Genomic DNA, 27848 nt, shown 5'->3' with positions numbered 1-27848 from the left:
TTAAGTTTTATAAAGCCACTTCAAAATTAAACTAATATATTTTTTCAATATTTTACAAACAATATACTTGTACATTACATACCAAATAACATGATTATATGATTAGTTTGTAATCGAACTTACAAACTTTGACAAATTAATACTGACATTCAGATCAAGTATAATAAATTTATGAACACTTGTTCCAGTTAGTAAAGCTTTACTTGAAATGCACGACAAAGCATCGAAAGTTATTTTTGTACTTTTCTGTCAAAGTAAATCTTAACTTTGTGTCGAGTGTGATATTCAGTCATTGATATGCGGTATTTTTTAAACGGCGTTTCATCTCCTTGGAGGCCTTCCATAAGGCCCCCTTCCTTTTTCTTCTTCAACCAGCTTGTAGTAGCTGAAGACTACGAACCACAAGTAGATGAAAATTGCTGGAATGGGAACAAAGTTAAAACAATTGTGTAAGTTATTCCAATAAGTATACAATACAATACAAGTATACAACAGACAAATAAGTATCAATTTTGTCTGTTATTCCTTTAATCTATATTTTAAGGAAAAACTCACCGACTGAAATCAAACCGAAAACTAGCCAGAGGCAAGCTGAAAACACCTCTTCGTGCATGATGAACACTACTGCTGTATAAATGATAGATACAGCCATGCCGATTGCAAGCATTATCGCCAACAACACCCATGGAAGCATAAGCCATCTATTTCTCTGGTAAGTAAAAAATAAAAATTAATCTTGTCTAAATATAAAATTATTATTGTTTTAAAAAAACACCAGAATAATAGTAGCAATAAGAAATTACCTTTAGTGCACCAATAATTAACAGAAGTGATATCAAAATTGTCATAACAAGATTTATAGCCAATATAATTTTTACTGAAATCAAACAAAATTTTTCATTACATATATAATTTTTTTATGCTATATAAATGTCATTACCTATTTCTGGAGGGAGAGTATCTATAATTATAGTCCTCATTTTAACTTTTGTGACTAGAATAATGACCAACGTTCCTGCTCCAAATAACTAAACAATAAAAGGAAACTTTAATGGCCTCTAAACAAAAATTAATGTTGTATTTAAAGTTATTGCACTTTAATATGTGGTTGTAGTAAACATAAAATTGCTTACAATTCCAAGTATTCCACTTATTACTGTCCCTACTTTGAGGGACAGCCCACAGCATGTATTTAAAAGCGGCATTTTCCTGGTAAAAAAAATGAACAAACAATTAATATTGAAAATTGAAAAATATATATTTTTCATCATAGCGTTAGTTTTTAAAATATAGTGGTAGAATTAGTGTATATTTTGTTGACTTGGATGATTATGTGTAAAGATTTTGTCTGTCAGAAAAATATTTATTTTTTATTTTTGTAAATCATGGTAATGGAAATAAGAACAGATTCCAGATATTATGATAAATTTATAAGCCCATCACTACATGGAATTTAAACCCTGCGTTTCTAGTGCGGTGGGGGAGTTGGCAAGGTCATGTAGGTTTCTTTTTCTTTTTTTTCAAAGTTGTTGCATCTTTTCGAGATACATTTTCCTCATCACCTATTCTCTTTTTTTGTCCAATAGAAAAAAAAATTACTAACGAAAATAATATCTTATAAAATATATTACAGGAAATTACAAACATGGTATAAAGCTGACTTCCATAGCTTGATATTTCTTTATGCAACATAATAATTTCATTTAGTTTAGTGTTACATAAAATAAACCCTGAATCGGGATTAAAACATAAAGAGGATATAAATGAACAGAAAAAAAAAAAAGCAAACAATCATATAAAATAAAATGCACTTTTCTTTTCCTCCCCTTTATTGGCGTCTTAAAATATGAAATAAAATTTAAAATATTCTAGCAGACTAAATTAATGTCCGCAAAGTTACAGAAATCCTTTTTCCTACTCGCAAATTAAATTAACAGAGTTGTGGATATGCCAAATTACTAACAATTGTTGAGAAAACTACTTTCTATGTAGAGCTGGCAAAATTTCGGCCATTGTGGGCCGTACACAAAAATTATGAAGGTGTTCTCCAGTAATCAAACTGCACAGAAAGTCTGAGTGGGTCCTTCCTCAACCAGGGCATTTAATTGAGAAATGGTAACTCCACCTCAATTGACACATGTTCTATCCAAAAACACTGAATTTCATATCTGACTCTAAAAGAGTTATGTACAGGAGAAAGTGGACTGCATCCTCACAGCCTCTTCCCGATCAACTTTTTTAAAAATCTTATGTATAAGTGTAAAACGTTGAGTCTCCCACCTGGGCATATTCTCTTTAGAATGAACAAACCCACAAGGCAGGAATTAAACTAGAGAACCCTATGCCTAAGTACATAGAGCTACAGCATTTACCGATGATCAGCAAGTCCTGATGAAGTCTTCAGAAAATATCTAAATAAGGTTATGATTTCAAAAAATTGTTAATTAAAAACATGTCAGTAGGAATAGGTAGAGCCAGTTGCCATTGACAACTCTCACACTGCACACACTAATAAATACATTCAGTCTCAATACACACAAAGAAATATAAGATGAGATATCTATAAAGTACTTTATACAGTAAAACAGACCTGTTTCCTTTAAAAATAGAGCCCAAATATTTGCCGCAGTGCTCAAGCACAATTCTTATATGGGACTTCCTACACGCTCTCTATATGTACATGCGGGACACATCGAAACCCTTCCTCGACAAATCTCAGCCTTAATGTTATAATTTATGTAAAAAATCAGGGATAAGACAAATTTGAAAGAAAGAAAACTCAGTTCGTTAATCAAGATTTCGAGTAATAAATCCACTTCATCAGGATTCTAAAACTATTTCTAACAATTTACACAATTAACAAATATTAACTTCTACTTCCAATATTAAAAATTATAGCTTTAACCACTATGAATTTAGCTTAGCCGAGTGGACAAATAGATTTTGTCTACATGTGGTTGAATCTCTGTTTTCCTTTCTTTCAAATTTGCCTTACCCATGATTTTTTATTCATAATTAAGTTTTATTTGCTGACATATCTCTGTTTTATATACGTACAAATATATAAATAATAATATATTTTTTTTTATAGAATAAAATGTTTCTTGAGGAAACATACTTATTGGTAATTTTATTTAAAAATCAGTGAGGAATTTCTTTGTATTTCATATTTCAAATTAATAATTTTGAACATTGTTAATTAACCATGAGAAAATAATATAAATAAAGTAGAAAAATCAGAACAGTACAAATATATACTATCTTTTGGAAAAATGCAACTTTCAGTTACTAAGAATATATATATTTTTTAATTTATAAAGAGCAATGTGTAATAAAGTAGCTAATATCGATTAAAACTATAAGCGTTTGTAAGCAAAACAAAAGAGATAATTTTTTTTTCATGATAAACCAGACAAACAGAGATAAAAATCTGGTTTAAGCTTGGCTTCGCGGGAAATGCTTGATCGTGGTAATTTTTATTTTATTTTATTTATTTTACCCACGATCTGTCCATCTAGATATCAATGAGGTATTTTTTAACTCAGTGAATGAGGGAATGAGTAGGACGTGGCTGGATGGTGGGATGTCCGTGTAGGATGCACTCTTGAGGTCAGCTTCCAACACGCTTCCTCTGTTTGGCATCAATTTCTAAAAATAAAACTGAGCCAATTGCCACCTGGTATTCTTCTTGTAAACGATTCTCGCGGTTCGGTGAAAATTCGGAAATTTTTTTATAAAATGGATTAAGGAAGCCGGCCGTTCTGAATATGGACCGATTGTTGACCCAGCAAGCATATCAAATTGTAAAAAAAAATAGAAATCTATATTGAAATCTGCTATAACTTAAGACGATCTGCGTTATTTGCAGTATTATTGTACGACCGAAATAAAAAGCGAGCATAAGCGGACCGGAACGATCAGAACAGATCAAATTTGACAAACCGCCCAACACAAAATGACATGTGCCTAACTGTAAATGTATAAACGAATTTTTACTATTATAAAACATGCCCAGGTAAATGTTTTCTATGCGAAAACACTATAATATTGAGTTAACTGGAAATAAAAAAAAAAAGCTTCAACTGCTAAGGATTAGATCTAACAGGTCGTTTATCCCCTGGGGTGAATACTAACGATATACATGTAGTCCGGCTATTCCAACTGTTTTGTAGGATAGAAAAAGCAACTCGACTTAGAAGTGATGCTTGGTCGGTCACGGTAGCGGTTCTAGCGGTACTTCAAGACTGGTAAATGTTTTTCTTGTCCCCTATTTGATTTGGTTGACGACGATTAAACCACTAACAGTCTTTTGGCATCTCACCTAGTCGAGTATATTAAAAGTTTAACGTTTTACAAATTTAAAAAAAATACAGAGTGTAATTCGAACGGTTGCAGACTGTTGATATATTAAAAATGGGTGTACTAAAGGAACGAATTAAATCCGAAACAGAGAGGTTCACTACTTCTCTCCATTTATTCATAAGAATATAATTAAAAATTGAATATACAGTGCTCACTCCCTAATCAGAATTTCGATTCTTCGAACTGGAAAAAATGCAAATTGAAGTATTTTAAAGGAAACATGTTTGGGGGAGAGAGAGAGGAAACGAGAGAGTGAATGAGTGAGAAAGGGGAGAGAGTGAGTAACTGAGAGAGCAAAGTAAAGAGAGTGAGTGAATGAGATGGAATGTGTAAGAGTCAAAGAAAAGAGAGAAAATTAGTGAATGAAAAAGGGGAGAGAGTGAGTATGTGTTGTGGGTGAGAAAGGGGCGAGAGTAAATGAGAGTGAGTAAATGAAAGAGCAAAGGAGAGAGAGTGAGTGAATGTGAGAGAATGTGTACGAGACAAAGAAAAGGTCCAAGAGAGCTGACTGCGTGATTAAACAAAACAAAACTATCTAAACTAATTTTTTTCTTATTTAGGATAGTGTTAGTTTGAAGGATTTCTCTCTCTCTCTTTCTTTCTCTCTCTCTTTCTTTCTCTCTCTCTTTCTTTCTCTCTCTTTCTTTCTCTCTCTTTCTTTCTCTCTCTCTTTCTTTCTCTCTCTCTCTCTCTCCCTCTCCCTCGCCCCCTCTCACGTTCTTTCTCTCTAAATCCGAAAATGAGAAACCATCTAAACTAAACGTTTTCTTATTAAGATAGTGTTAGTTTGAACGATTTCTCTTTCTCTCTCTCTCTAATTCTGAGAATGAGAAACTATCTAAACTAAATTTTTTCTTATTTAGGATAGTGTTAGTTTGAAGGATTTCTCTCTCTCTCTCTCTCTCTCTCTCTCTCTCTCTCTCTCTCTCTCTCTCTCTGTCTTTCTCTTTCTTTTTCTCTTTCTTTGCCTCCCAACATGTAAAGGAGATCTAATCCAGACATATCTATCTATTTTTTACACCTATTATCAGCTCTCTTCATCTATCTTTAATTATACATATATTAAATATACCTATCTATTTATTTATCTCTTCGACTCTATAATTATTTATATATTTCTTTCCATCTAACAACCAAGGTACTTAACTATTTATCAACGAATCTTAATCTATTTTTCTCTCTCTATACTTCTTCCAATTTGTATAAAAATATTTTTCTTCTACATGATACTTAGGTAGGTTTATTGAGAAAATATGCAAGATAACAACAACTATATTCGATTAGTTTGCCCTTGGCAACAAACAGAAAATTATAAGTTTATTATTAAGAAAAAATCGTTTTTTGAAGAAATAGAACCACTTTGGATTTGGTTCCAACAAACATTGCATTAAAAAGCTCCATAATACATGATACGCAATTTTCCTTGGAATGAAGAACAAAAAATTTAAAAAATTATAACAGTAGGCATTTGCCTCTTCCAGTGTGTTAATTGCAACCCGATGCTGAGACTTTTGACCTTCGATTTCGAAAAGGGTTCCAAACGAAGAACCGCTCATTCCGCGGGATTAAGGTTTTGTCCTCTTTGGATTTCGTGCTCAAGCAGACGCCCGGAGGGGCTCGTTAAGTGAAAGAAGGAGTGGCAAAATGTTCCGAAGGACGCCTACACATTTCTGCCTCGACCCAACGGAAAGACAATAAAGTCCAGAGTTCCAGATTTTAAACGGGTACCATCCAAAAATAAGCATTTCCCAATTGGCTAAATATAAGACGAATTTCAACACCGTTGAACCGGATCTTCGATTTTCACATTTTCTCACCGATTTTTTGTATATTTTTTATCTAGACGGTCGTTCTAAACAACATTAAGTAAAATCAGTATTTTTTTGTAGTACTAATTTGTTTTTATATTGTATTTATTGTCAACGATTTGATATTGCCTTTTTCTACTCTCGCCATGGTCAGATCTTTTGGTGGTCTTCAGTGGGCTCTCGCCTTCCAGGCCAACGACACAAAGATAATTGAATTACTTATTTTTTGCCGGCACGCTTCGTTTTTCCTTCTGCATTTTCCACTTCAAATTAGTCTATGCTTATCTTATGGCTACAATGACCTGGGACACATCTGCACCCTTAATAAGCACATACCAACAATCGATAGTCATTCACTCATCCACTACCAATAACTACTTACAACACGCTAATAAATACACTCATTCGTCTACTTACAACCCTTACTTTATACAATTAAGAATAAATAGAGGGCCACTAGGGCTAGGTATTTCCACCGATGACCAGTCCTCTCAGTCATACAAAAAAAAAAAAATCATACCCATCCATCCATTTATCTACAAATCTTAACCTATCTATTTTTCTCTCTCTATACTTCTCCAAACATGTATAAAGATATTTTTCTTCTACATGATACTTAGGTTATTGAGAAAATATAAAGCCTGCAAACAGGCTAGAACGGCCTGCTCTCATTTATAATTCCTGTACCCTTGCATTCATCTTCAATCACGCTAATAAATACACTCATTCGTCTACTTACAACCCATACTTTATACAATTGAGCGTAAATAGAGGGCTAGATATTCCACCGATGACCTCTCCTCTCAATCATACAAAAAAATCGTACCCATCCATCCATTTATCTACAAATCTTAATCTATTTATTTTTCTCCCTCTATACTTCTCCAAACATGTATAAAAATATTTTTCTTCTACATGATACTTAGGTTATTGAGAAAATATAAAGCCTGGAAACAGGCTAGAACGGCCTGCTCTCATTCACAACGATTCCTGTACTCTTGCATCCATCTTCAATCACGCTAATAAATACACTCATTCGTCTACTTACAACTTATACTTTATACAATTAAGAGTAAATAGAGGGCTAGGTATTCCACCGATGACCAGTCCTCTCAATCATACAAAAAAAAAAAAATCATACCCATCCATCCATTTATCTACAAATCTTAACCTATTTATTTTTCTCTCTCTATACTTCTCCAAACATGTATAAAAATATTTTTCTTCTACATGATAAGTAGGTTATTGAAAAAATATAAAGCCTGCAAACAGCCTAGAACGGCCTGCTCTCATTTATACTTCCTGTACGGAATTACAATATTCTTACATCCATCATAAATCACGCTAATAAATTCACTCATTCGTCTCCACACATGCTGGACTATGTACAAATAAAAAATGAATAGGGGGCGACCGGGAGACTTAGTATTCCGCCGATAACCACTCCTCACAATCATATCAAACAAATCCATATCCATTCATCCAGCATTCTCGCTAATAAATACATTCACATATGCAAAGAGGCAGATTATAGAAAATCATACACTTCACTACTCGTAAATATTCCAATAAATTCTGGTAGACACTGTTATTCATCAAGATTTCCTTTACGTCTTGGGATAGGCCACACCTTAATCTATTATTGAGTTACTATTCAAAATTTATGTTTTCTCTTTTACATTGTCTTATTGTTAGTCAACGTTTCAATAATTTAATCGATTAAGTACTTCGAAATTTTAAACAATTATATCAAAGCAAAGATGACATTAATTATCGCATAAATGATGTGTTAAGCATTCAGGGAAAGTACACTAATCAAGTTGTGCTAAGAGGTAAACTTTATAATGAAATTGGCATTATTGTAAATTGACACTTGTAAATTTGCTCAGATTTTATACAACGTTGTTAGGATATATTTTGAAAGAAATTTATTGATATTTTATTACAAAATGACCCTTCGAGTGATGTTTTGGTTCAAAGTAGAACAAGGTTGAATCTGAAGGTTAATATGGACAACATAAATAACGCAGAATTTAAGGGCAGAGTCATCTAAAAGTAAGTTTTTGGGATCCGTTCCAAACTTGGAGTTATAGAAATATAGATCAAATCTGTTCAAAAGTACGAATCAGTCCTTTACTAAGTTGGTTTGTTATAAGTAAATATTTTTTAAATTTTGTATATTTTAGGTTTTTTTATACTGTTGTAAAAGTATAAAATTTGCATTTTTTTTATATTTTGGCCAACTAGAGTCAGAAAGTTTTTCTCAGTACTTTTTCGTGTAAAATTGTCCTATCGTTAACTTTTAAGTTGGGAGTGAAATAAAAGTTTGTACAATATTCGATATGCGAATATCTCTGGAAAAAATTTCACAAAAGAAGAGGGATTTGAGATTTTTGTTCTTAATCGATTTTTTTGAACGAAACTTTTCTAAGCCCTGGCTTTTCGAGAAATTACGCATTTGAAAAATCTCCCGCCGGACCTTCCCTTTTCTATATTTAAAGCCCAGCACCTGGCCTTAATCCAAGTCCTGATAAATTAAATCATAACAATTGAGTCACACCAGTTGGGAAAAACTCACTTTAAACCGTCGTCCCCCATGGTGGAAACGTATTTGACGCAGACCCACTACCGACTGGGCGGACGATAGACGCGAGACGGTATAGCAGAACTTTTGGCAACTTGACCAACCCTCAGTTTATTCTAGAATCGACTCTCTGATGTCTAAGGCGTAAATTCGGAATCCTTTAAAAAAGCGATTATCCGTAATGTTTGTAAGATCGAAACTAGAGGCTTGGATAAAGCCGGTCATAAATCGTGTAAACTATAAATAAATATAAAACTATAAATTCCGTTCACCGTTATTGGCCAAGAGCAGCTGAATGGTAAAAAAAATTCATTCAAGGAAGTACTACCAGGTCGTATTAATACACTGGAAATAGAAAACTAGTACGGAAACGTTTATTAACGTGCCCTTTATTTGAACAATATCGATCCAAGCTAAACCCATCAAAAACTATGTTTTTAAAAAATATTTCCAATATAATTAGCGATCTATTATAATTGTATATTCATATTGTGTCTCCCACGGTTTTATAATTTATGATAGGAAAACCATGTGTTCCATAGCATAAAAATATTTTGTCTATACAGGCGTTTGGGCACATTGGGTCATCCTCAGCAGTCCTGTCCAATCACAAGCTAAACCCATCAAAAGCTATGTTTTTAGGAAATATTTACAATATAATTAGTGATCTATTATAATTGTATATTCATATTGTATTTTACGGTTTTATAATTTATGAAAGGAAAACCATGTGTTCCACAGCATACAAATTTGTTTAAACTGGATGTTTTGGGCTCATTGGGTCATCCTCAGCAGTACTGTCCAATCACAAGCTAAACCCATCAAAAGCTGTTTTTTAGAAAATATTTCCGATATAATTAGCGTTCTATTATAATTGTGTATTCATATTGTATCTCCCACGGTTTTATAATTTATGAAAGGAAAACCATGTGTTCCATAGCATAAAAATATTTTGTCTATACAGGACGTTTGGGCTCATTGGGTCATCCTCAGCAGCCCTGTCCAATCACCCCCTTAAGAAAATTACCTAAATTGCTCTATAAACGTAAATATGTGTGTGCTTGTGCATACAAATCGAAACATTATGTATAATCGAACCAGTTGTTTAAAAAATATCGGTTTTACTTAAAATATAACAATTAATGTGTGGTGGTTAGTGACCGTTAATCGATAATTAATCAGAAATCGTGAGATGCGGTCTGGTGTGATGTAGGTTTCAGAAAAACATTTTCTTTATCGTGCCAACGTTTCGACCTTTATTGAGATCATCTTCAGGGCTCAAAGTGTTTGTCTTCTGTGCGCACTCTCAACACGACACGCAAGAATGACACAACTACACAGAAGACAAACACTTTGAGCCCTGAAGATGATCTCAATAAAGATCGAAACGTTGGCACGGTAAAGAAAATGTTTTTCTGAAACCTACATCACACCAGACTGCATCTCACGATTTCTGAATAATAGCAATTAATGTAATTATCAAATGGATTATTATTTGTTGTGTCGATATGTAGAATGTCTCGGCCAGACACTGTAAGCGATAAAATTTGTAGATTTTTACAAAGCTCAATTATGCCACCGTTGACCAGCAAGACGTGTAGAACACGCCGGTCTGCAGCCCCTTCAAAACTCGAAAAAAGTCCGGCAAAGGCTTTACTTTGTCCTAAATGGTGAACATTCAGATCCTCTACGTGCGGTTATAAAAAGTACATACATTCTTTAAAAAAATTATGCCCTAAGTATGTCGGTGAAAAATCCTGATATTCCTTTTAATTTTAACGGAAAATCCATTCGCTCTGAATTTAAAGCTGGATAGATAAATGGATAGGTTGATATCGATAGATCGATAAATAGATAAATCCTAACCCAGTGCCGGTTCAACGACTCGCATACCAAACCAACGTTCAGCTTTAGGTAGATAGATAGAGGGAGTGAGAGAGAAAGAAAGAGTTTAGAAAGAATCCTATACACATACAGATACAATATATGTAAAACGGTAGTTTACTACAGTTTTTGATATTTTAGGTCTTGTAAATTGAAAGTAATCTCTCTCTCCCTCTAGCTATCTATCTATTTATCTCTAACTCCCTCTTTCACTATGAGAATAAGAAACTCAGTAAATTACAGTTTTTCATATTTTGGATAATGTTAGTGTAAAAGATTCTTTCTCTCTCTCTCTCCCTCACTCTCTCTCTCTCTCTCTCTCTCTCTCTCTCTCTCTCCTTTTAGCTATCTATCTGTTTATCTCTAACTCCCTCTTTCACTCTGAGAATAAGAAGCTCAGTAAATTACAATTTTTCATATTTTGGATAGAGTGAGTGTACAGGATTCTCTGTCTATCTGTCTCTCTTTCTCTTTCTCTCTCTTTCTTTCTTTCTCTCTCTCCCCCCTCTAGCTATCTATCTATTTATCTTTATCTCTCTCTCACTCTGAGAATAAGAAACTCAATAAATTACAGTTTTTCATATTTTGGATAATGTGAGAGTTAAGGATTCTCTGTTTGTCTGTCTCTCTTTCTCTTTCTCTTTCTCTCTCTCTCCCTCTCTCTTTCTTTCTTTCTTTCTTTCTCTTTCTCTCTCTCCTCTCTAGCTATCTATCTATTTATCTCTAACTCCCTCTTTCACTCTGAGAATAAGAAGCTCAGTAAATTACAATTTTTCATATTTTGGATAGTGTGAGTGTACAGGATTCTCTGTCTCTCTTTCTCTTTCTCTCCCTCTCTCTTTCTTTCTCTCTCTCTCTCTCTCTCACACACCCCTCTAGCTATCTATCTATTTATCTTTATCTCTCTCTCACTCTGAGAATAAGAAACTCAATATATTACAGTTTTTCATATTTTGGATAATGTGAGTGTTAAGGACTCTCTCTCTCTCTTGCCCTCTCACCCTCTCTCTTTCTTTCTTTCTCTCTCTTTCCCCTTTAGCTTTCTATCTATTTATCTCACCCTTTCACTCTCTCTCACACATCTCTCTCACTTTGAGAGAATAAGAAACTCTAAACTAAATTGTGTATTTTAAATAGTGTGAATTTAAAGGATTCTCTCTCTCTCTCTCTCTCTCTCTCTCTCTCCATTTATCAGGATTTTGAAACTTGTATTAATAATTAAAGGGTTAGCAAATACGATCATCTTTTCAAAATATTGAAATTTAAATTAGTTTTCAAATTATGAGTAGATTATATACATAAATTATATTAATATCGACCTCGACTTATATTTGCCACGCTAGCGGTTCTGTGTTCAAATCCCGGTAAAACCCACGGCTTTTTCATAGATAAAAGTATGAAAACAATGTGTTGTTGGTTCGACCTCTTATCCGCGACACCCAACGAGTATTGACGAAGAAGAAGAAGAAAAATAACTTTATTCTGTGACTGGTGTCCCCTAAGAATAATTTACATGAAATAAATAAAGGAAGTTCTTCCTATGAAGTTAAAAGTAAAAAAAAGATAGAAATCTTGGCACAATGTATACCAATAAGGCAGGACAGAAGAAAAAATTACGAGAAGATTAAACAAATAACAAATGTTAACGTGAAGTCTCTGCTTGGAGGGAGAGGAGGTGATTATTCAGGTAGAAATAGAGTAGAATAGAGAGAAATACGAATAGAAAGGGGAAGGGAGTTCCAGAGTTTAGGGGCTCGGATCAGAAAGGATCTTTCGAAGGTATGGGTTGTATGTTGCGGAAGGATAAGGTCGATTGGGGATGAGCGTGGGTAACGAGTGTGGATGGACTGGAAAAGAAAGCAACCTAGGAAATACTGTGCACGGAAGGAAGGGAAAAGCCAGGAAAGTTGGGAATACAACCCCGCCACCCGGGATCCCCGTGGGGTGACGTACACAAATCTTACGCAACAATTCATAATACGCTTCAATCGCGCGTTCTCCCCCTCCGAGAGACCACCGTATGCCAAACAGCTATAATCGAAGAAGGGAAGTATAAGGGAAGATACAAGGAGTGGGTGGAGAAAGGAAAGAGAAGCCAGGACCGACGAAACAGGCTGAGGGAGGCAATGGAATGGCGGGAAATTTGGGAAATGTGACGTATTGGGACATTAAACCCTCCTGTATGACAGGAATTACTTTACGTTTTTAAATTATATTAAAATGACTTTTTTCTTAAATGAAGCTGCAGTTTGTTTTCCCAAGAGCTTTACAATTTATCTATTGTTTCGCTAAAAATAGAATAAAATGTCGAATACTATGCGATAGACTTTTATAGCTGCGATTGAGTGTCACACGCGATAAATGTGACGATGTTCTGTCACACGTCCTTTGTCAGTTTTGATAGTTTTAAAGAACAGTGGAATCGTACATCTGTCTGAATATGGAAAAATCTACGCGTTATCTTACAAAACGCTATAAAACTCTGTTAAATTGATAAATTAGAATCGTTTAATTACGTAGAAAATAAAGAATTATACGTCGAAAGACGTCAGGAAATGTTTATCGTGGAAATGTTTTCTCAGGGGACCCTGATATTCTATTTCTAAAAAGTAATAAAATCTCTAATTAAATGATATCGCTTTAATTGCAAAATGAAGTTGATATGAATAAATAGATTTTCTCCACTTGTTAGATCTGTGTAACGGTCAAATTGTTTGTTGTAAAACTTTCTTAAAAGATGAGATTTCTGAGAAGATACGAACGAATTGAAATATATTAAACTAGTAGAGCTTCGATGAATTATAGACGAAGTCGTCGAGGTAGACTTGTCCGACGAATCAGCATAAATACGCTGATAAGAGATGGTCACTGTTGATCAAAGCACCGTCAATAGCTCATTGGTATGAATTCAAATGGTTATTTCAACTGAATATAAATAAATATATTTGGGCAACAAATAAATTACTATTTTTGAACAAAAAAACTTGGTATTTTTAAGCTGTTTAAGTCCTTGTCTCTAAGAGTTAAGGATCGCCTGCTAAAAGGACATTTTTTCACTTTCTAAAGTGATTTTTTTGAATTATGTGACAAATTTAGAGTAGCGTGAAGTTCCTTGGTGATGGTCGTGGTACGACAAGAGTAGACGAATGTTTAAATCCAGCATAAGATCGCAATTCGTGAAATTTTTCACGCAAGTACATCTGCTATGGTGAAATAGCCTGCGACCTGGAGTTAAACTCGCCCAGGTTGAAATGAAAGACTTTTCAGGATATTTTGTCCTTGTTGTCTGCATGTACTGCGGTCAAGGTGAAATGTATGCAAGTGTTGAGTCATCAGCCCACATACTTCTCAACATAAATCTATCTCGGCCAGCCTGTCGTTTTCCCTGTAAAAACAAGCTCAACTGTTTTTTAAGATCAGTCAAGAGATCAATTTATCAACACATAAAACCATAAGATAGCCTCTCATAGTCCAAGGAGGATTCCAAGTCTGAAATCACAGGTCAAAAAATAAAACTAAAAGTACAAAACAGTTCGGCGATATCACAAATTTTTTAGCGGTATCACCGTCCATAGTGGAAATACTCATCAACATTTGCAAATTTCAGCCTGATCTGGATCTTCATAGCTCAAACAAACAACAACGCAGACAGAACGCTAAGCACACGTCAGAAATTCAAAAGAATTTGGTCCCGTCTGCTAGTCAGGGATATCAGAGCCGATGAACCAGAAACCCTCTCTTTAAAATCTATTTCTATCTAGTGATTAAAAAAATAAAACAACAATAAAAAACAGTAAAATAAAACAAATAATACATAATGGTATAAAGAAGAAGAAAAAACATTAAAAGAAATTGAGCATCGGTGGGCCGGAAAGGTAGAGAAGCTATGGACTATCGCGTCATTGTCATTACGATAGGTGGCCCTCGGAGGATCTGAATCGTAGAAAAGGAATCATCCCTCATATGAAGAATAGGCCATGATGCCGCAATTTTGATCTTTAACTCGAATCCGACCTCCAACATCCAAGAACTACTTGAGGTTATAAGACTAGTGCAAAAAGTGAAGGACTGAATTAAGACATTGAAAAAAACATTCTGGCCATTATAGATCAAAAACAAACCGACTTCCCTTTAAGTATTTAGGACTATACCTAGACAGCAGACGTGGAATCCCACACAAGATTTAAGAGACGACAACTTCTAGGACTGAAATCCATCATGTCCGTCAACAAAGTAACCTTATACAAGACCACTTTGTACAGACGGAGTGTCAAGTCATCCAACATCCAATCCCCAATCCTTACGATCAAAATTTCTCAGACAAATCGTCAAATCTGTTACTACGTCGCTAACCTCATTATCTACAACGACCTTTTGTCAACAAACTGATTTCCCATTCCAAATTTTCACACTAACCTCTCGATCCATCCTAACCCTACTGTACGACTCTACTCAATTTCATATCCCGGAACTTTAACCCTTTAATCGGCGATGGCCTAGAGACCTCCTTGCCCCTTAATAAAACAGCGAGTGCTACGTTCACGTTTCCTCCGAGTTGGTATTAGTGTTAATTCCCTAATTTCGTGGTCCACTTGACCAATTAATACATTACAATTAATTAAGGTTTTTAGTTGAGATGAAAAAAAGCTAATGGCACGAGAGGGATTCGAACCCACGACCTTCGGCTATATACGCCGCTGCTCTACCTCCTGAGCTATCGTGACCTCGATCCACTCGGACATCCCCATCTCAACTGGGCATGACAAATGGCAAAAGGAGGGAAAACTCATAAGGTGGGGTTGAATCCCTCTCGTGCCATTAGCTTTTTTTCATCTCAACTAAAAACCTTAATTAATTAGTGTTAATGCTGTGGCCGTGTGATCAGATTTGTAATACGCGCTAACGGTGGAGATATTCGGACTGGTGGGATGTCGGTTTTAGAAAAACATTTGCTTTATCTTACCAACGTTTCGATCTTTATTGAGATCATCTTCAGAGCTCAAAGTGATCTCAGTGGCACTCTCAACACGACAGGCAAGAATGACACGTCTACACATAAAACGAACACTTTGAGCCCTGAAGATGATCACAATAAAGATCGAAACGTTGACACGATAAAGAAAATGTTTTTCTAAAACCTACGTCTCACCAGACCGCATCTCACGACCTCCAAATAATCATCAAGTACGGTCATTAAACACCACACAGATATGTACTAATATGTAAAGGGTACAAAAATAAAACTTAAGTGCTGGAGGCTGAAATGATCTAGCAGTCGGAAGTTGCTGTAGACCAATTTCGTAGCGATTTACGCTGCCTTTCGTTAATCTATTATAAATTATTGTATACTATTTTATATAAATCAGTAATAAAGAAGGAAATAAAACAAGAAAAAATTTGATTTACTCCCTGGTTTTTTCGAGAAATCGCAATACAATACATAATAGGTTTGTTTGCATAATATGCGTACTTTTATTAGACCTAGGTGAACAAAAAATTCAGAATATAGAACACTTATTACCTTTGTAGATAATCGCAAGATTTACAAATAGATAAGATTTTTAATACAAAGAAAAAACCGTTCAGTTGTCATTTTATGTGTACATGGTATATTGTCCGTTTCTGAAGATTTATTGCCACTATGGTTAGAAAGGACTGAAATATCATAAAATGCCTGAATTCCGGTTTTTTCCTCAGATCTCAGAACGTGCATCTGGTCAGAGTTAGCAGGGGGTTTCCTTTTTCGGAATCTGGGTGAAGGCTTATTTACGGTAGGCTCCGAGGGCCGGTGGAACCTCGACGGAAACGCCATGTGTTTTACATTGGGTTTTTATAAATAAAACCCTTTTTGATTATCGCTTTGCTTTGCAAAAGTTTATCGGCGGGCACTGTGAACTTGTTTGTTTGTTATTTTTTGGTGCTAAGTCGGCTAAAACATTCAACGAACGACGTACAGTAGCCGGTACAAAGGAGTGATCCATTTTTATTTTGTTGCGTTTCCTTTTAAAAATTAAAATATGACTAGCCCAAAGATAAATAAAACACAAATCTTTCTTTTCTTTTAGCTCGATGACATAAGAGATCACGTAACGGATAGGGTATTTAAATACAAAAGAAAGATTTTTAGCATTAACTGGAATTACAGCCTAGTTAGATATTTCTAGATTCAGGAATTCCTGTTTCTTTTTAACCTACATTCTATGATCTAACTAAAGGATGACAGTTCTCTTCATCAAATTATTCAGTTCAAATAAAAATTAATCATCGTAATCATCACAGTAATAGCGGCACTAATACGTCTCGTAAGAAATAATTTTTTTGTCACATAAACCCTCAGGGTGCCGGTGTTTTTGAAAAATAAAACATTTTAAGTGTGTCATTTGTAAAAATTAACATAACGTAGTGGTCAATTTGTTGACGAAGCATAACATCATAAGAAAGAACATTTGAAATATCAAGGTCTATTATGTAAATTATAATCCATTTATAGTTGTCTAATTGACCAAATTATTTATTTCAATTAATTATTCCTTTTATGTAAGGTCTTGGTTGAGATGAAAAACCTAGTGTTATGAGCGGGATTCGAACCCACGACCTTCGGTTCTACTCTAACCATCTCAACCTATGACCTTTCGAATTTTCCAACTTTTTGCCAAAGAAGTCACTCTAATCCAACTTTAACTTGCTTATTCCGCCCGCGAGAGAGACGAAAAAACCGCAGCTTCCGATTGTGGATTTTTCTAATCAGATGCATCGCAATCTTACAAGTTTTCATTGGTTTTGCAAACAAAAAGGCAAATACCAAAAGAGCTATTTATGATTGTTATTAGTAAAACCATCACTAAACTGTAAATTTTAAATTTGTACACTCAATTCTGCGAACGTGTACAGAATCGAGCGTACCTAAAATGTCTTTTTCCTCTTCAGTAAAAAAATATTTAAGAAAAACAAAATAAATTTTATTCTATAGCATTGAGCCCCTGCTTGAGTAACAAAAAAGTATACAATTATGCACAGTCATAATGAATATATAAATAAAAACTTAAACGTAACAGCAAAAAAATAAATGAAACGTAGTAAATTAAGTAAAAAGAGGAAAAAGTTAACAGAAAATTTTAGGACAATTTAGAATTATTTATTTTAAAAAATCAGCCTTAACACAGTAGACTTTTTAGATTACCTAAGTTTAGTTGAATTAATTTTGACAAACAGGATGGAGATACAGGTTTATGCTGGTTGGAGAGGCCAACTATTTTTTTTTTCGAACGAGGGTTCCCAACAGCAGAGGTTATATCAACCCTCAGGGTGCCGGTGTTTTTGAAAAAAAGCCCATTTGTAAGTATGTCGGGTTCGATTGCGAGGCCGCTGAATTCGAACCCGGGACCTTTACCTTACAATGATGAGCGCCGTATCAACGCCTAAACCGTTGCGGCCACCGACGCCCAATAAGCAATAATTACTTAGAAAAATGTGGAAAACAGCTGGTTTACATTGTAGAAAATTAAAGTTTTATTTTTAACAACTTGAAGCTTATAATTAGATGCACCAAGTGAACTTGCTACATGAAGCAGGGTCAAAACGACGGACTGGTAGTTGAGGGTTTTCGCATTGGAGATGGTGTTTATGCGGGGTCAGGTGTGTATTGCCGCGGTTTCGAACTCTGGGCAGTACTAACTTCGATGGAGAGATAGGGGTCATTAATTTGGCCTTAAGGAATTAAGAAACATCACCAAGGCCAGAATTGGTATTTAGCTGTACCACCGGTAAAAGGTGACCTCATCGGTATAAGCAACAAGCGAAAAGTCGTTGGGTTCCAAGCCGTGACGGCCTGCTTTGTAAGTGACCCGATGAACTAGCCAAGCAGGGTCCTCAGGCTCCTGCAATAGTTTACTAGAAGTTGAACAATTTAACCGAAGGAAAAACAGTTGGCCTGTTGTACTGCGTACCATGTACTGCGCTCGAGCAAGGGATCCAACCTGATCAACCACAAACTCTTAGGTCGAAACAAAAATTCTTCAAAAGATTACCAAAGGTTTAGACCACGTAACTGAAGGAAAACCGTGGCAAAGCCTATTGGATGGCCCTCAGCTGTGCGCACTGCACCGTACAGACGCTTGCTTCAGGACGGCAATAAAGACATTAATGAAGGCTTCTATTTAGCTGATACCAGCAATCCGATCATCCAGTCTCTGAAGAGGTAAAACCGTAAGTACCCTCATCAATAAAGGAAATCGAGTAGTGTTCCAGTGTGTTGTGCTACGGCTAACTACGTGAAATCGAGCGAACTGATGAACCAGCGAAACAGGTTGCGCAAGAGATCCGACCAGATCAACCACAACCTCTTAACTCGAAACAAAAATTAATTAAAGGGTCCTTCAAAATATAAGAAGTTTGCACCATTTAATCCAAGGAAAACAGTTTGATGGCCCTCTGCTACGTACACTGCACCGGAGAGACGCTTGCTTCAGGATGGCAAGACGGAGCATGATGACAGGACCTGATAAAGGCTGATAATGAAGGCTGCTATTTAGCTAATGAACTGACAAAGCGTGTGCAAAGGATCCAACAAGATCAACCAAAACCTCTTAGCTCGAGACAAAAATTAATTAAAGGGTAAACTTCAAACCTTCAAAAGATTACGAAAGGTTTGGACATAGTAACCAAAGCAAAACCATCGTTCAAAGCTACTTGATTCAGGATGGCCTCGGGACACGACTCCTGAAAAATATTATTGAAAACTGCTATCTAGCTTATTGATGTTGATCATGTAATCATATTCAAGCTGTGTTGCCAAATGGAAATGGACAGAAATTTAAGACGGTGTCCTCCACTAGTCAAGTTCATAGGTAATTCATAAATTATTTTTTATATAGTTAAATGCGATCTTTTGTTGAGGTTTGAGAAAAGGTTTTTCATTGCTGCTTGAATTAAGTTTAGATTTTTAAGCCTGGTCGACCATGTGATGACCTCGTCACCTAACCTCAAACAATGATGTGGTCTACCCTGGTCACCAAATCATGTTCGCTTTTCGTGCTGTTCGGTCTAATTCTCCATTTCAATTTATTATTGCCAATTTTCCTACAGAGGTGTACAATCTGCAAACAGTGCAGATAGTTTATAACGACGGAAAATAGTGTAGGATCCAGCACAGTTCCCTGGAGTACACCCGGTCCAATGCTCTCCAATGATGACTAAACCAACTAACACCTTGATATAAAATGCTCTGTTAAAAGTTTAATTTGAATGATAATAATAACTAAAAGCCTTTTCAGAAAAATACTGTCGGATTTATTTTTATTTATTTTTAATTGGTTCTAATCACTCTAAATGTCTCTTTTTTTCGCCCACCCTTGCTGGTTTATGTTAACATCGTACGACCGAGGCATTTTTACAAAATACTAAATAAAATGACTAACGACTAATTTTCTTACGTTATGATTTTTCAAAGTTCATTTTAGTCTTTCAAATTGTAATTCGTGGAAAAACCTTTCGTTTAATAATAATATTTTTGTGCCAGTCCCGGTGGCGTTTTTGTTCCAATAGTTGGAATTAATCGATTAGTTACTGCGCGCAATTTCTTGCATGAAAGGTACTAAAAACAAAGTAAGTAGTATTTTTATCGATAAAATACTTTTAAAATGAATTTTTTAGATATTTTTGTGGATAAATTCTTGGATGCGTTTGTAGTTTTGTGTCTTTGTATTTGGCTATTCCGTATGGAATGTGGTGCGTTTATAAATATTCTTAAAAATTTGTTTTGAAATAATTGAATTCTTTCGAGATTGCAAAATTTATTCATCAACTTAAATAAATCGACCATTTGACAAAAAAATCGGAAAGTTTACATTTCAGAAAAATATGGCATTAATTATTATTATTTGCTTTATGCGCAAAATCTTTTAATAAAATTTATTTGATTCAGTTTTATTTTAAGAAAAATTTACTGGAAGTACATTTATTATGTCATGTACGATTAATATAATTTATTAGCGTGAAAGGAAGGAACTGTTAACCCGGCCCCGAGGAATATCGAGTACTCCGGAGGAGTGAAAGTGACCTGACTTCTACGCTTGTATTGGGCGTTGTATTTATGTTAATTTATAGGAATAAATGTAATTTATTAGCGTGAAAGGAAGGGGTTGTTCAACCCGGCCCCAGGAATAGCGAGCATTAGGAGTCAGTGGATGTGTCCTGACTTCTATGTTTATATCGGATGTGCATTTATGTTAAATTGGTGGAATGGATGTAATTTATTAGCGTGAAAGGAAGGGGTTGTTCAACCGGCCCCGAGGAATATCGAGTACTCTAGAGGAGTGAATGTACCCAGACTTCTATATTTGTGGCGATGTATATATTTGTATTGTATGTTTTATATCTGTTCTATAGTTGGCAAACTGAGGTACAAATGAGAGGCTACTATTCTAGAACATCAACTGAAAAGGAGAGTCATATCGATAGAATAGTTCGAGACGCTCAAATGGCTGCAGGCTGAAAAATTTGCGTTAAAGACCAGAAAAAGAAGTAAAAACAAACAAAGGGTCATCGCCAGCTGTTTCAGCCCCTGAACTTTCTACATTATTATTATTATTTTTTATTATTGTCATTGGTTGTACGTGTACATTGGTCTTTGGGTCAATTATCCTGTCCTGATGTCAATATAATCTGAAAGTCGCTGAAAATAGGTTTACTGATCAAAACTGCATAAATGTTCAACGGACTGAAAAATAACGATAAAAAGTTTCCAATTGAATTTTCTTCATCGGTTCATTTTTGAAAATATATTTCAGTGAATTGAGCAAGTTTTGACTATTTTGCGTCTTTCTTTACCCCCATGTCGAGCAAAATAGTTTTAACGAAATTGAGATTTTTTCGTAATGTATGCACGTCCAAAAATAGAAACAATTGTTCTCAAGGGATTTCACGAACGACAAATATTTATTTGAAATAGAGAACTGTACAACTGAGGGCAATTTGTCGACATAAATGTTTTCGGCTTAATTTTTTTTAGTCCACTTTTACCTATGAACTGTACAGTAAATTTATTGTGCGTTGTATTTTATATGCTGTTATTTAAGAGGAAGAATTTAATTTAAAAATTTTACAGAAACGTTATAAAATAAGTAAATTTTTTTCAAGGAAAAACTTGGCCATGTATTGTTTATTATTGTCGATAAGAATTTATATCCGACTTTTTTTCTTTTGATAGACGACGTACCTATGAGGGTAATCCTTGCTCCAGGGCCGTAGGTTGTTAATCCGACGGTGTTCTAAGGCAAACTGCTAACAACTCTGACTACATGACCTCCACCAACACGGCGTCCCTCACTCTCGCGAACCCAACAGGAGATGTTTTCGCCGTATTTATGCCAAATACAACACAAGACCATTTCAGTTTGTAAGACAGTGTATAATTCAAAAATGGTATTATGAGTCAATTACTTTAATTAATTTTACGAACGTTCTCTCCTCTCCAACTTAGGCAAAATCGTTGTCATGTCATAAACATAAATTTAATATAAAAAGTATTTTGTTTACCTCATCTCTACTTAATCGTAACGACATGTGTTTGATTAGAATAAGTTTATTACCATTGATTTGCAATATTTACATAACGATGTTGGGTTGTGGCATGTGCAGTCATACTGAAAACAGCGTAGTGCTCAATTCTTTAATTTGCCAACGTTTCGAATGGTTTTCATTCTTTTTCAAGGCAACGCTGGAATAAAGGTAGAACAGCTTTTGTCCACTTTTTTCCGTTGTTAGCATTAAAATCGTAGCCGTAATTGCGAAAAAAAAAGATTTCCAACTAAAAAGCTCATCTAATTAAAGCCGTTGACACACTAGAGTAGTACCGTCATGAAAAAAAAAAAAAATAGAAAAAAATTCAAGAACTACCACTTCGAAACAAATTACAGCTACGATTTTATGCTAACACCGGAAAAAAAGTGGACAAAAGCGGCTCTACCTTTATTCCAGCGTTGCCTTGAAAAAGAATGAAAACCGTTCGAAACGTTGGCAAATTAAAGAATTGAGCACTACGCTGTTTTCTGTATGACTGCACATCCCGCAACCCAACATCGTAATATAAAAGTCATAAATAAAAACTGTTTACATAGTGATTACAAATTTCATTTATACTACTAAGAGATATACCCAGCAAAACAATAATTAAGAATTTAAACTATTTATAGTCACTAATTTCGAGGTCCGCTTGACCAATTAATACTTTACAATTAATTCAGGTTTTTAGTTGAGATGAAAAAAAGTGAATGGCACGAGAGGGATTCGAACCCACGACCTTCGGCTAGATACGCCGCTGCTCTACCACCTGAGCTATCGTGACCTCGATCCACTCGGACATCAACTNATGGGGAGTTGATGTCCGAGTGGATCGAGGTCACGATAGCTCAGGTGGTAGAGCAGCGGCGTATCTAGCCGAAGGTCGTGGGTTCGAATCCCTCCCGTACCATTAACTTTTTTTCATCTCAACTAAAAACCTTAATTAATTGTAAACTATTTATAGTTCTGGTTATGCGTTATACACTGAAACTGCATATTTACAAAATGAAAACGTGTGAAAAGAAAATGGCAGAAAATACAGAAATGTAAATAAAAAGAAACATTTTGTGCGGTTTTTCTTCTTTTTGGACACCTCTTTTTGTGATTTAGGTGAAATGATCACTAGAGAAAAATACGTCAAGTTGATAAGAACGATCTGAAATCCTCTGTTTGTTGTAAGCGTCGAAATGAGGCTATTTAATGAATAATTAGTGGTATAGATTTTTTTGTAAAAGTAATTGTGTATATAAAGAGTGAAAACCATAATAAGTCTGATCACTATATTTTGTGGCGTAGTTTGTAAATAAGCAGTAAGTCGATCTGTTGTATTCTGATAATAAGCAATGGGTGACCATCAAAGGACATCAGCAGTCTCCAACGGTACCAAACGAGACGAAAACATCTACCGCATATGGCAGGTAAGGAACCAAATTCTAAAATCGATCTCACCATGTTTTTATTATGTGTAGTCAAGATTTTTTCTCTGAAAACATTGATCCTGGCCAGTATTGCACCAGGATGAGGACATATGAGGGATTTAAGGAGGTCTCGACGCCATAGTCTAAAAGCGACGCGACAATGCGGGTTCACAGCATGGGAAAATATATTTGGCAGTATAGATCGAAAACTTACTGTAATCTTTTTGAATCGGATCAGCTCGCAGACAAAAGGATCGTTGAGGTCGTTGTGTATAGTGAGCTTAGTGAAGTAAGGAGCTTTGACAATTTGAAGGCTTTTGATTGGAAGAAGTGGATACTCTGGATATTGGATGGCATAGCGGAACCCCAAAGTTCTACTCGGTATGTCCATATTGTAGTAATGTCTTGTAGAGAATTAGTTGACTTTTGACGTTTAAAACAAGCCCTAAAAGTCTTCTTAAATCTTGTGTGGGGATTCCAAATCAGTTTGCTGTTTAGGTATGGTTCTAAGTATCAGATTTGAGTGGAATCGGTAGCTCCTTGTTGTTGATGTACATTCAGTCTTGTCCCTTTTTGTAATTTTTGATAAATTTAAAGTGTCATTGGATGTTGGAGATTGCTTTACGATTCGAGTTAGAAGTCTGAATTAGGTGTCGTGATGATGTTAAATTGATTACAATGGTTGTAATTAGGTAAAGAAAGTAAGCAGTATAAATGATAGTATGAGACCAACAATGCTCCCTTGCGTAACGCCAGCTTGTTATTGGCTGTACCTCACTCTTAAGCAGCGATTAAATAGGATTCCAGAGGTAATAAGGAATGGGTAATAAACCTTCAGTTTTTAAAGGACGTGTGGTGCCAGACCCCATCCAAAGCCTGGGCTGCCCAGGAACCCAAACAATATACTCTGTTATCTTGCGTGAAGGAAATGGAATCAAGAACTTTGAAACTTCGCTGAAACGTGGAATTATGTGGTCGGAAGTCGAATTGGTGAGAACGAACGATTCTATGTGAGTCCAGGATGTGTATTAAACGTTTTAGAAGGAGTCTTTGTAATCTAGGATTTGGGGCAGCACAGGAAGAAGACTGGGTAGGTCTGTAGGGTCTGGTGTGAAGGGTCTGGCATGTCGTTGGGAAGTTTGTGATCATTAGGAATCAGAATGACCTAAACTACTGTCTAAATTAAGTTTACATATTGATAGATATAATTATATTTAGTAGCAGAAGCACAACGAGAGTACATGACCTTTACACCTAATGACACACTAGTTAATGAATATCTTCTTATGTGACAATATTAGATTATTTTGAATCCATTGTTTAGTGGTCTAATTTTTCATCTCAACCAAGACCTTACATAATTGTTTTGAATGTTTATCGACCAGCAGCAAATTAAGTTTGGGTGGTAAGATCTTCTTTAGAGGTCATATGAAGCAAGAACAAAACTTTTTGGGCTGTGCCGAGCTTTCGGTGGTTTATCCCACCATCATCACAAACAGGTTGTTTTTGCTTCATATGACCTCTAAAGAAGATCTTATCAGCTAACTTAATATTAGATTAGATTATGTATGAGCCGGCCTTTTTACAATCTGCGTACCGCGACCAGTATTGGTCTATTGTGCATCTCCATTCTTTTTTTTACCTAGAACTCCTCGTTAAGGTTAAGGCTTTTTACCAGACCCCCAAAACTTTTTCAAGAGCTCCCGTGCATATCCTTCAGTCCGTGGCTTTCCCAGGATTAGACTTTCGCACAAACAGAGGACATCGCTGTTTCTTCTTCTTCTTGGCAATATCTGCACAGGCTTGTTTCTGCCAGTCCGAGTCTAGATACATACCTCGGAATATGCAGTTTCCAGTCTGCAGTCCAACTATTATTCTGGTCCTAGCACGTCCTCGATTTAGTAGTTCTGCCGTTAGTTTCTACTATGGTCCTTTGATAAACTTTTCGTAATGCCACTGACCCGGGCTACTTTCCCATTTACCGGAGGACTTATTTTTAATCCATTGTTTAATGGATCCTCATTTTTGGCAGTTTGATAAGCCACAAAATGGTTCAGGACCAGCAGGTGTCCTCATCGAACTTTAATTTATCGGCCTCTTCGTTGCCCCTCTGCCATGGGTCATGGTTGCCCTGGAACCTTGACAGGAGTTATTTTATTTTCCCAATGTCTGACAGGGCTCTAATGCAGTACCAAACGATTCTGGAGCCGATGCTATTTGACAATATAAATTACGATAAAAATAATTTAAAAAACCCTAGTCTAAAATCACTAGGCTTAGTCGTTTACACAATTTCACCACAGTTTTCTCGAAATATTTTTAGCTTGGTGTGTCATAGTTCTATAAAAATTAAAAACATTTACATCCTTCCGTCGTCGATTACACCTAACCTTTACAACGCATATGATTTTTGAAATGTAGGCGAAGTCGAAAATCATTTCGAATGACAGCATACCGCAATGATTCGCCCCGAGTACAGGCACTCCCGCAAATTGGTTTGCGTCATCATCCCAAGTGTTCTCTCGCGAGTCAAACATTCCGAGACCTTGGCAATGCATTCAACCGAGCCGACATTCAGATCGCGACCTACATCTAGAATGCAAAACGGTCTTTTGGAGTCGCTCCATAAAATCAACTTTAAAATTACTCCTGACTAGACGACGACTCGTTCTAAACACGTTTCGATAGATTAGAGATTATTTTTTTCATAGTTCATTTGTATTTTGACATTTAGCGGAAGTCAGGTAAAATTGACTAAAAGATTTCGACAATTTCAATTATTTGGATCAGAAAGCTATAGCAAAACGCAAAAATATCAATTCTACAAATAAAGAGAACTCTTTTATAACGGGTTTTCACAGCGAGGTCATTGTCATCTGTCATTACAAAAGATTTACTTGTGCTCATTTTTGGATTTATTGGGTGGCTGTGATGATAATTCATAGACTGATTGATGATTCATAATATAATTATTTTATATTGCATAATGTCAGTACTGAAACATTGAACGAGAACTCTAGTTCGGGGGTTCCTCAGGACTGTGCCCTGAGTCTACCTAATTAAATCTCGGGTTAATATTCAACAGTGAGCTAAAATCAAAATACACTCAATTTATTAAAAACAAAGCAAAAACTTTGATGAAACGTTTAATTTTAGCTGTGCGATTTTTTGTAGATTTTTATTTTTTTTACCTACGACCTTTCGAATTTTCCCTCCTTTTTGCCATTTTTCAATTTTTGGTGTCCGAGTGGATCGAAGTCACGATAGCTCAGGTGGTAGAGCAGCGGCGTATTTAGCCGAAGGTCGTGGGTTCGAATCCCGCTCGTGCCATTGACTTTTTCATTTCAATCAAAATCTTATATAAAAATAAAAATGAAATAATTAAAAGCAATGGGCGCATACTCGCTCATCACTTTGATGGTATCGACAATTTTACTCATCACTTTTAAAGAGCTGTACTTTATCGAAGTATAATAATAAAAAATTGTATAGAGTCGATAAAACGAAGATATATAAGATTAAAAATTATCCACATTCACAGCACTTATAAAGGAGACATCCTGTGTGAGGGCTCAAACGAATGTGTTGGATTATTTTCCGGTTCTTTCAGGAATAAGACAGGGACGTGTGCTGAGTCCAATTCTGTTTTCTCTTTACGTAGATGACGTCCCGTCGGTTCTAAACTATGCAGTTAAAATAGTGACCACAAAAATAAGCATTTTTAATGTAAGGTGATATACTGAAACTACCGTGAGCTTTCAAAAGGATGTGAAAGTCATAGAGTTAAGAGTGGTACTTAAGGGTTTATCAGATCGGTGGTTCTTTAAACGTACAGAAACTTACATTCTCTGGACACATGAGAGAATGAGATGCTGAGAGCAGCCTGTAGGTGTGGGACGACTTAAGGAACAATTACAACCAGGACTAACCAAAGGACTTTTTCCAACTGTCTACTTAAAAATGGACTATAGACTCTTTACTAACTCTTCTTGGTCGTGCAGTCAATCACCTTGTACCATCAGTTATTTGAATTCTAGAGCGACCTTCCATAACCGGTAGAACCTTTTGCATTGCGTCCATCTAGATAGGACTATTCGATTGGGTTATAGTTCAATTATTAAGCTTTAGGTTTTTTATTGGTATACCCTAGCCATGATAGTGTCTTCTGTTATATTTATAGGTTTCAGCTTTTCTTTCCAGTGAGTAGGAAAATTTTCCTTCACTTTCATAGTA

At 35.5% G+C, this 27848-nt stretch overlaps 1 protein-coding gene across 3 annotated transcripts; it reads right to left on the bottom strand.

The window, feature by feature from the left end:
* Positions 1 to 18: 18 nt before the first annotated feature.
* On the bottom strand, positions 19 to 22294 carry LOC106673779. Of its 3 annotated transcripts, none has more exons than XM_024225503.1 (6): positions 22227 to 22294; positions 1134 to 1209; positions 941 to 1028; positions 804 to 877; positions 556 to 709; positions 19 to 419 (listed from the first exon to the last, which is right to left on the bottom strand). In XM_024225503.1, exons 1-6 carry the CDS (start codon positions 22277 to 22279, stop codon positions 322 to 324), a joined length of 543 nt encoding a protein of 180 aa, XP_024081271.1. In that variant the 5' UTR covers positions 22280 to 22294; the 3' UTR covers positions 19 to 321. The 3 variants fall into 3 exon arrangements, with proteins under 3 accessions (XP_024081271.1, XP_014261523.1, XP_014261522.1); XM_014406037.2 differs by lacking the exon at positions 22227 to 22294 and adding an exon at positions 21854 to 21957 and having other exon boundaries at positions 20 to 419; XM_014406036.2 differs by lacking the exon at positions 22227 to 22294 and adding an exon at positions 8749 to 8834 and having other exon boundaries at positions 20 to 419.
* Between the last annotated feature and the right edge of the window lie 5554 nt (positions 22295 to 27848).

The sequence above is a fragment of the Cimex lectularius genome, unplaced genomic scaffold (assembly GCF_000648675.2).
Source record: "Cimex lectularius strain Harlan isolate CLEC.00 unplaced genomic scaffold, Clec_2.1 scaffold6, whole genome shotgun sequence".
In the NCBI taxonomy this organism is placed as follows: domain Eukaryota; kingdom Metazoa; phylum Arthropoda; class Insecta; order Hemiptera; family Cimicidae; genus Cimex; species Cimex lectularius.
This window is presented reverse-complemented; position numbering and strand designations above follow the sequence as displayed.

Bases quoted from the DNA above. Each gene is read 5' to 3' on its own strand.
- LOC106673779 (XM_024225503.1), bottom strand. From the start codon at position 22,279: ATGACTGCACATGCCACAACCCAACATCGTTATGTAAATATTGCAAAT. The intron at 1,029-1,133 runs GTAAGCAATTTT...TTTATTGTTTAG, and splicing joins TAAGTGGAATACTTGGAATT to TTATTTGGAGCAGGAACGTT. The intron at 878-940 runs GTAATGACATTT...GTTTGATTTCAG, and splicing joins TACTCTCCCTCCAGAAATAG to TAAAAATTATATTGGCTATA.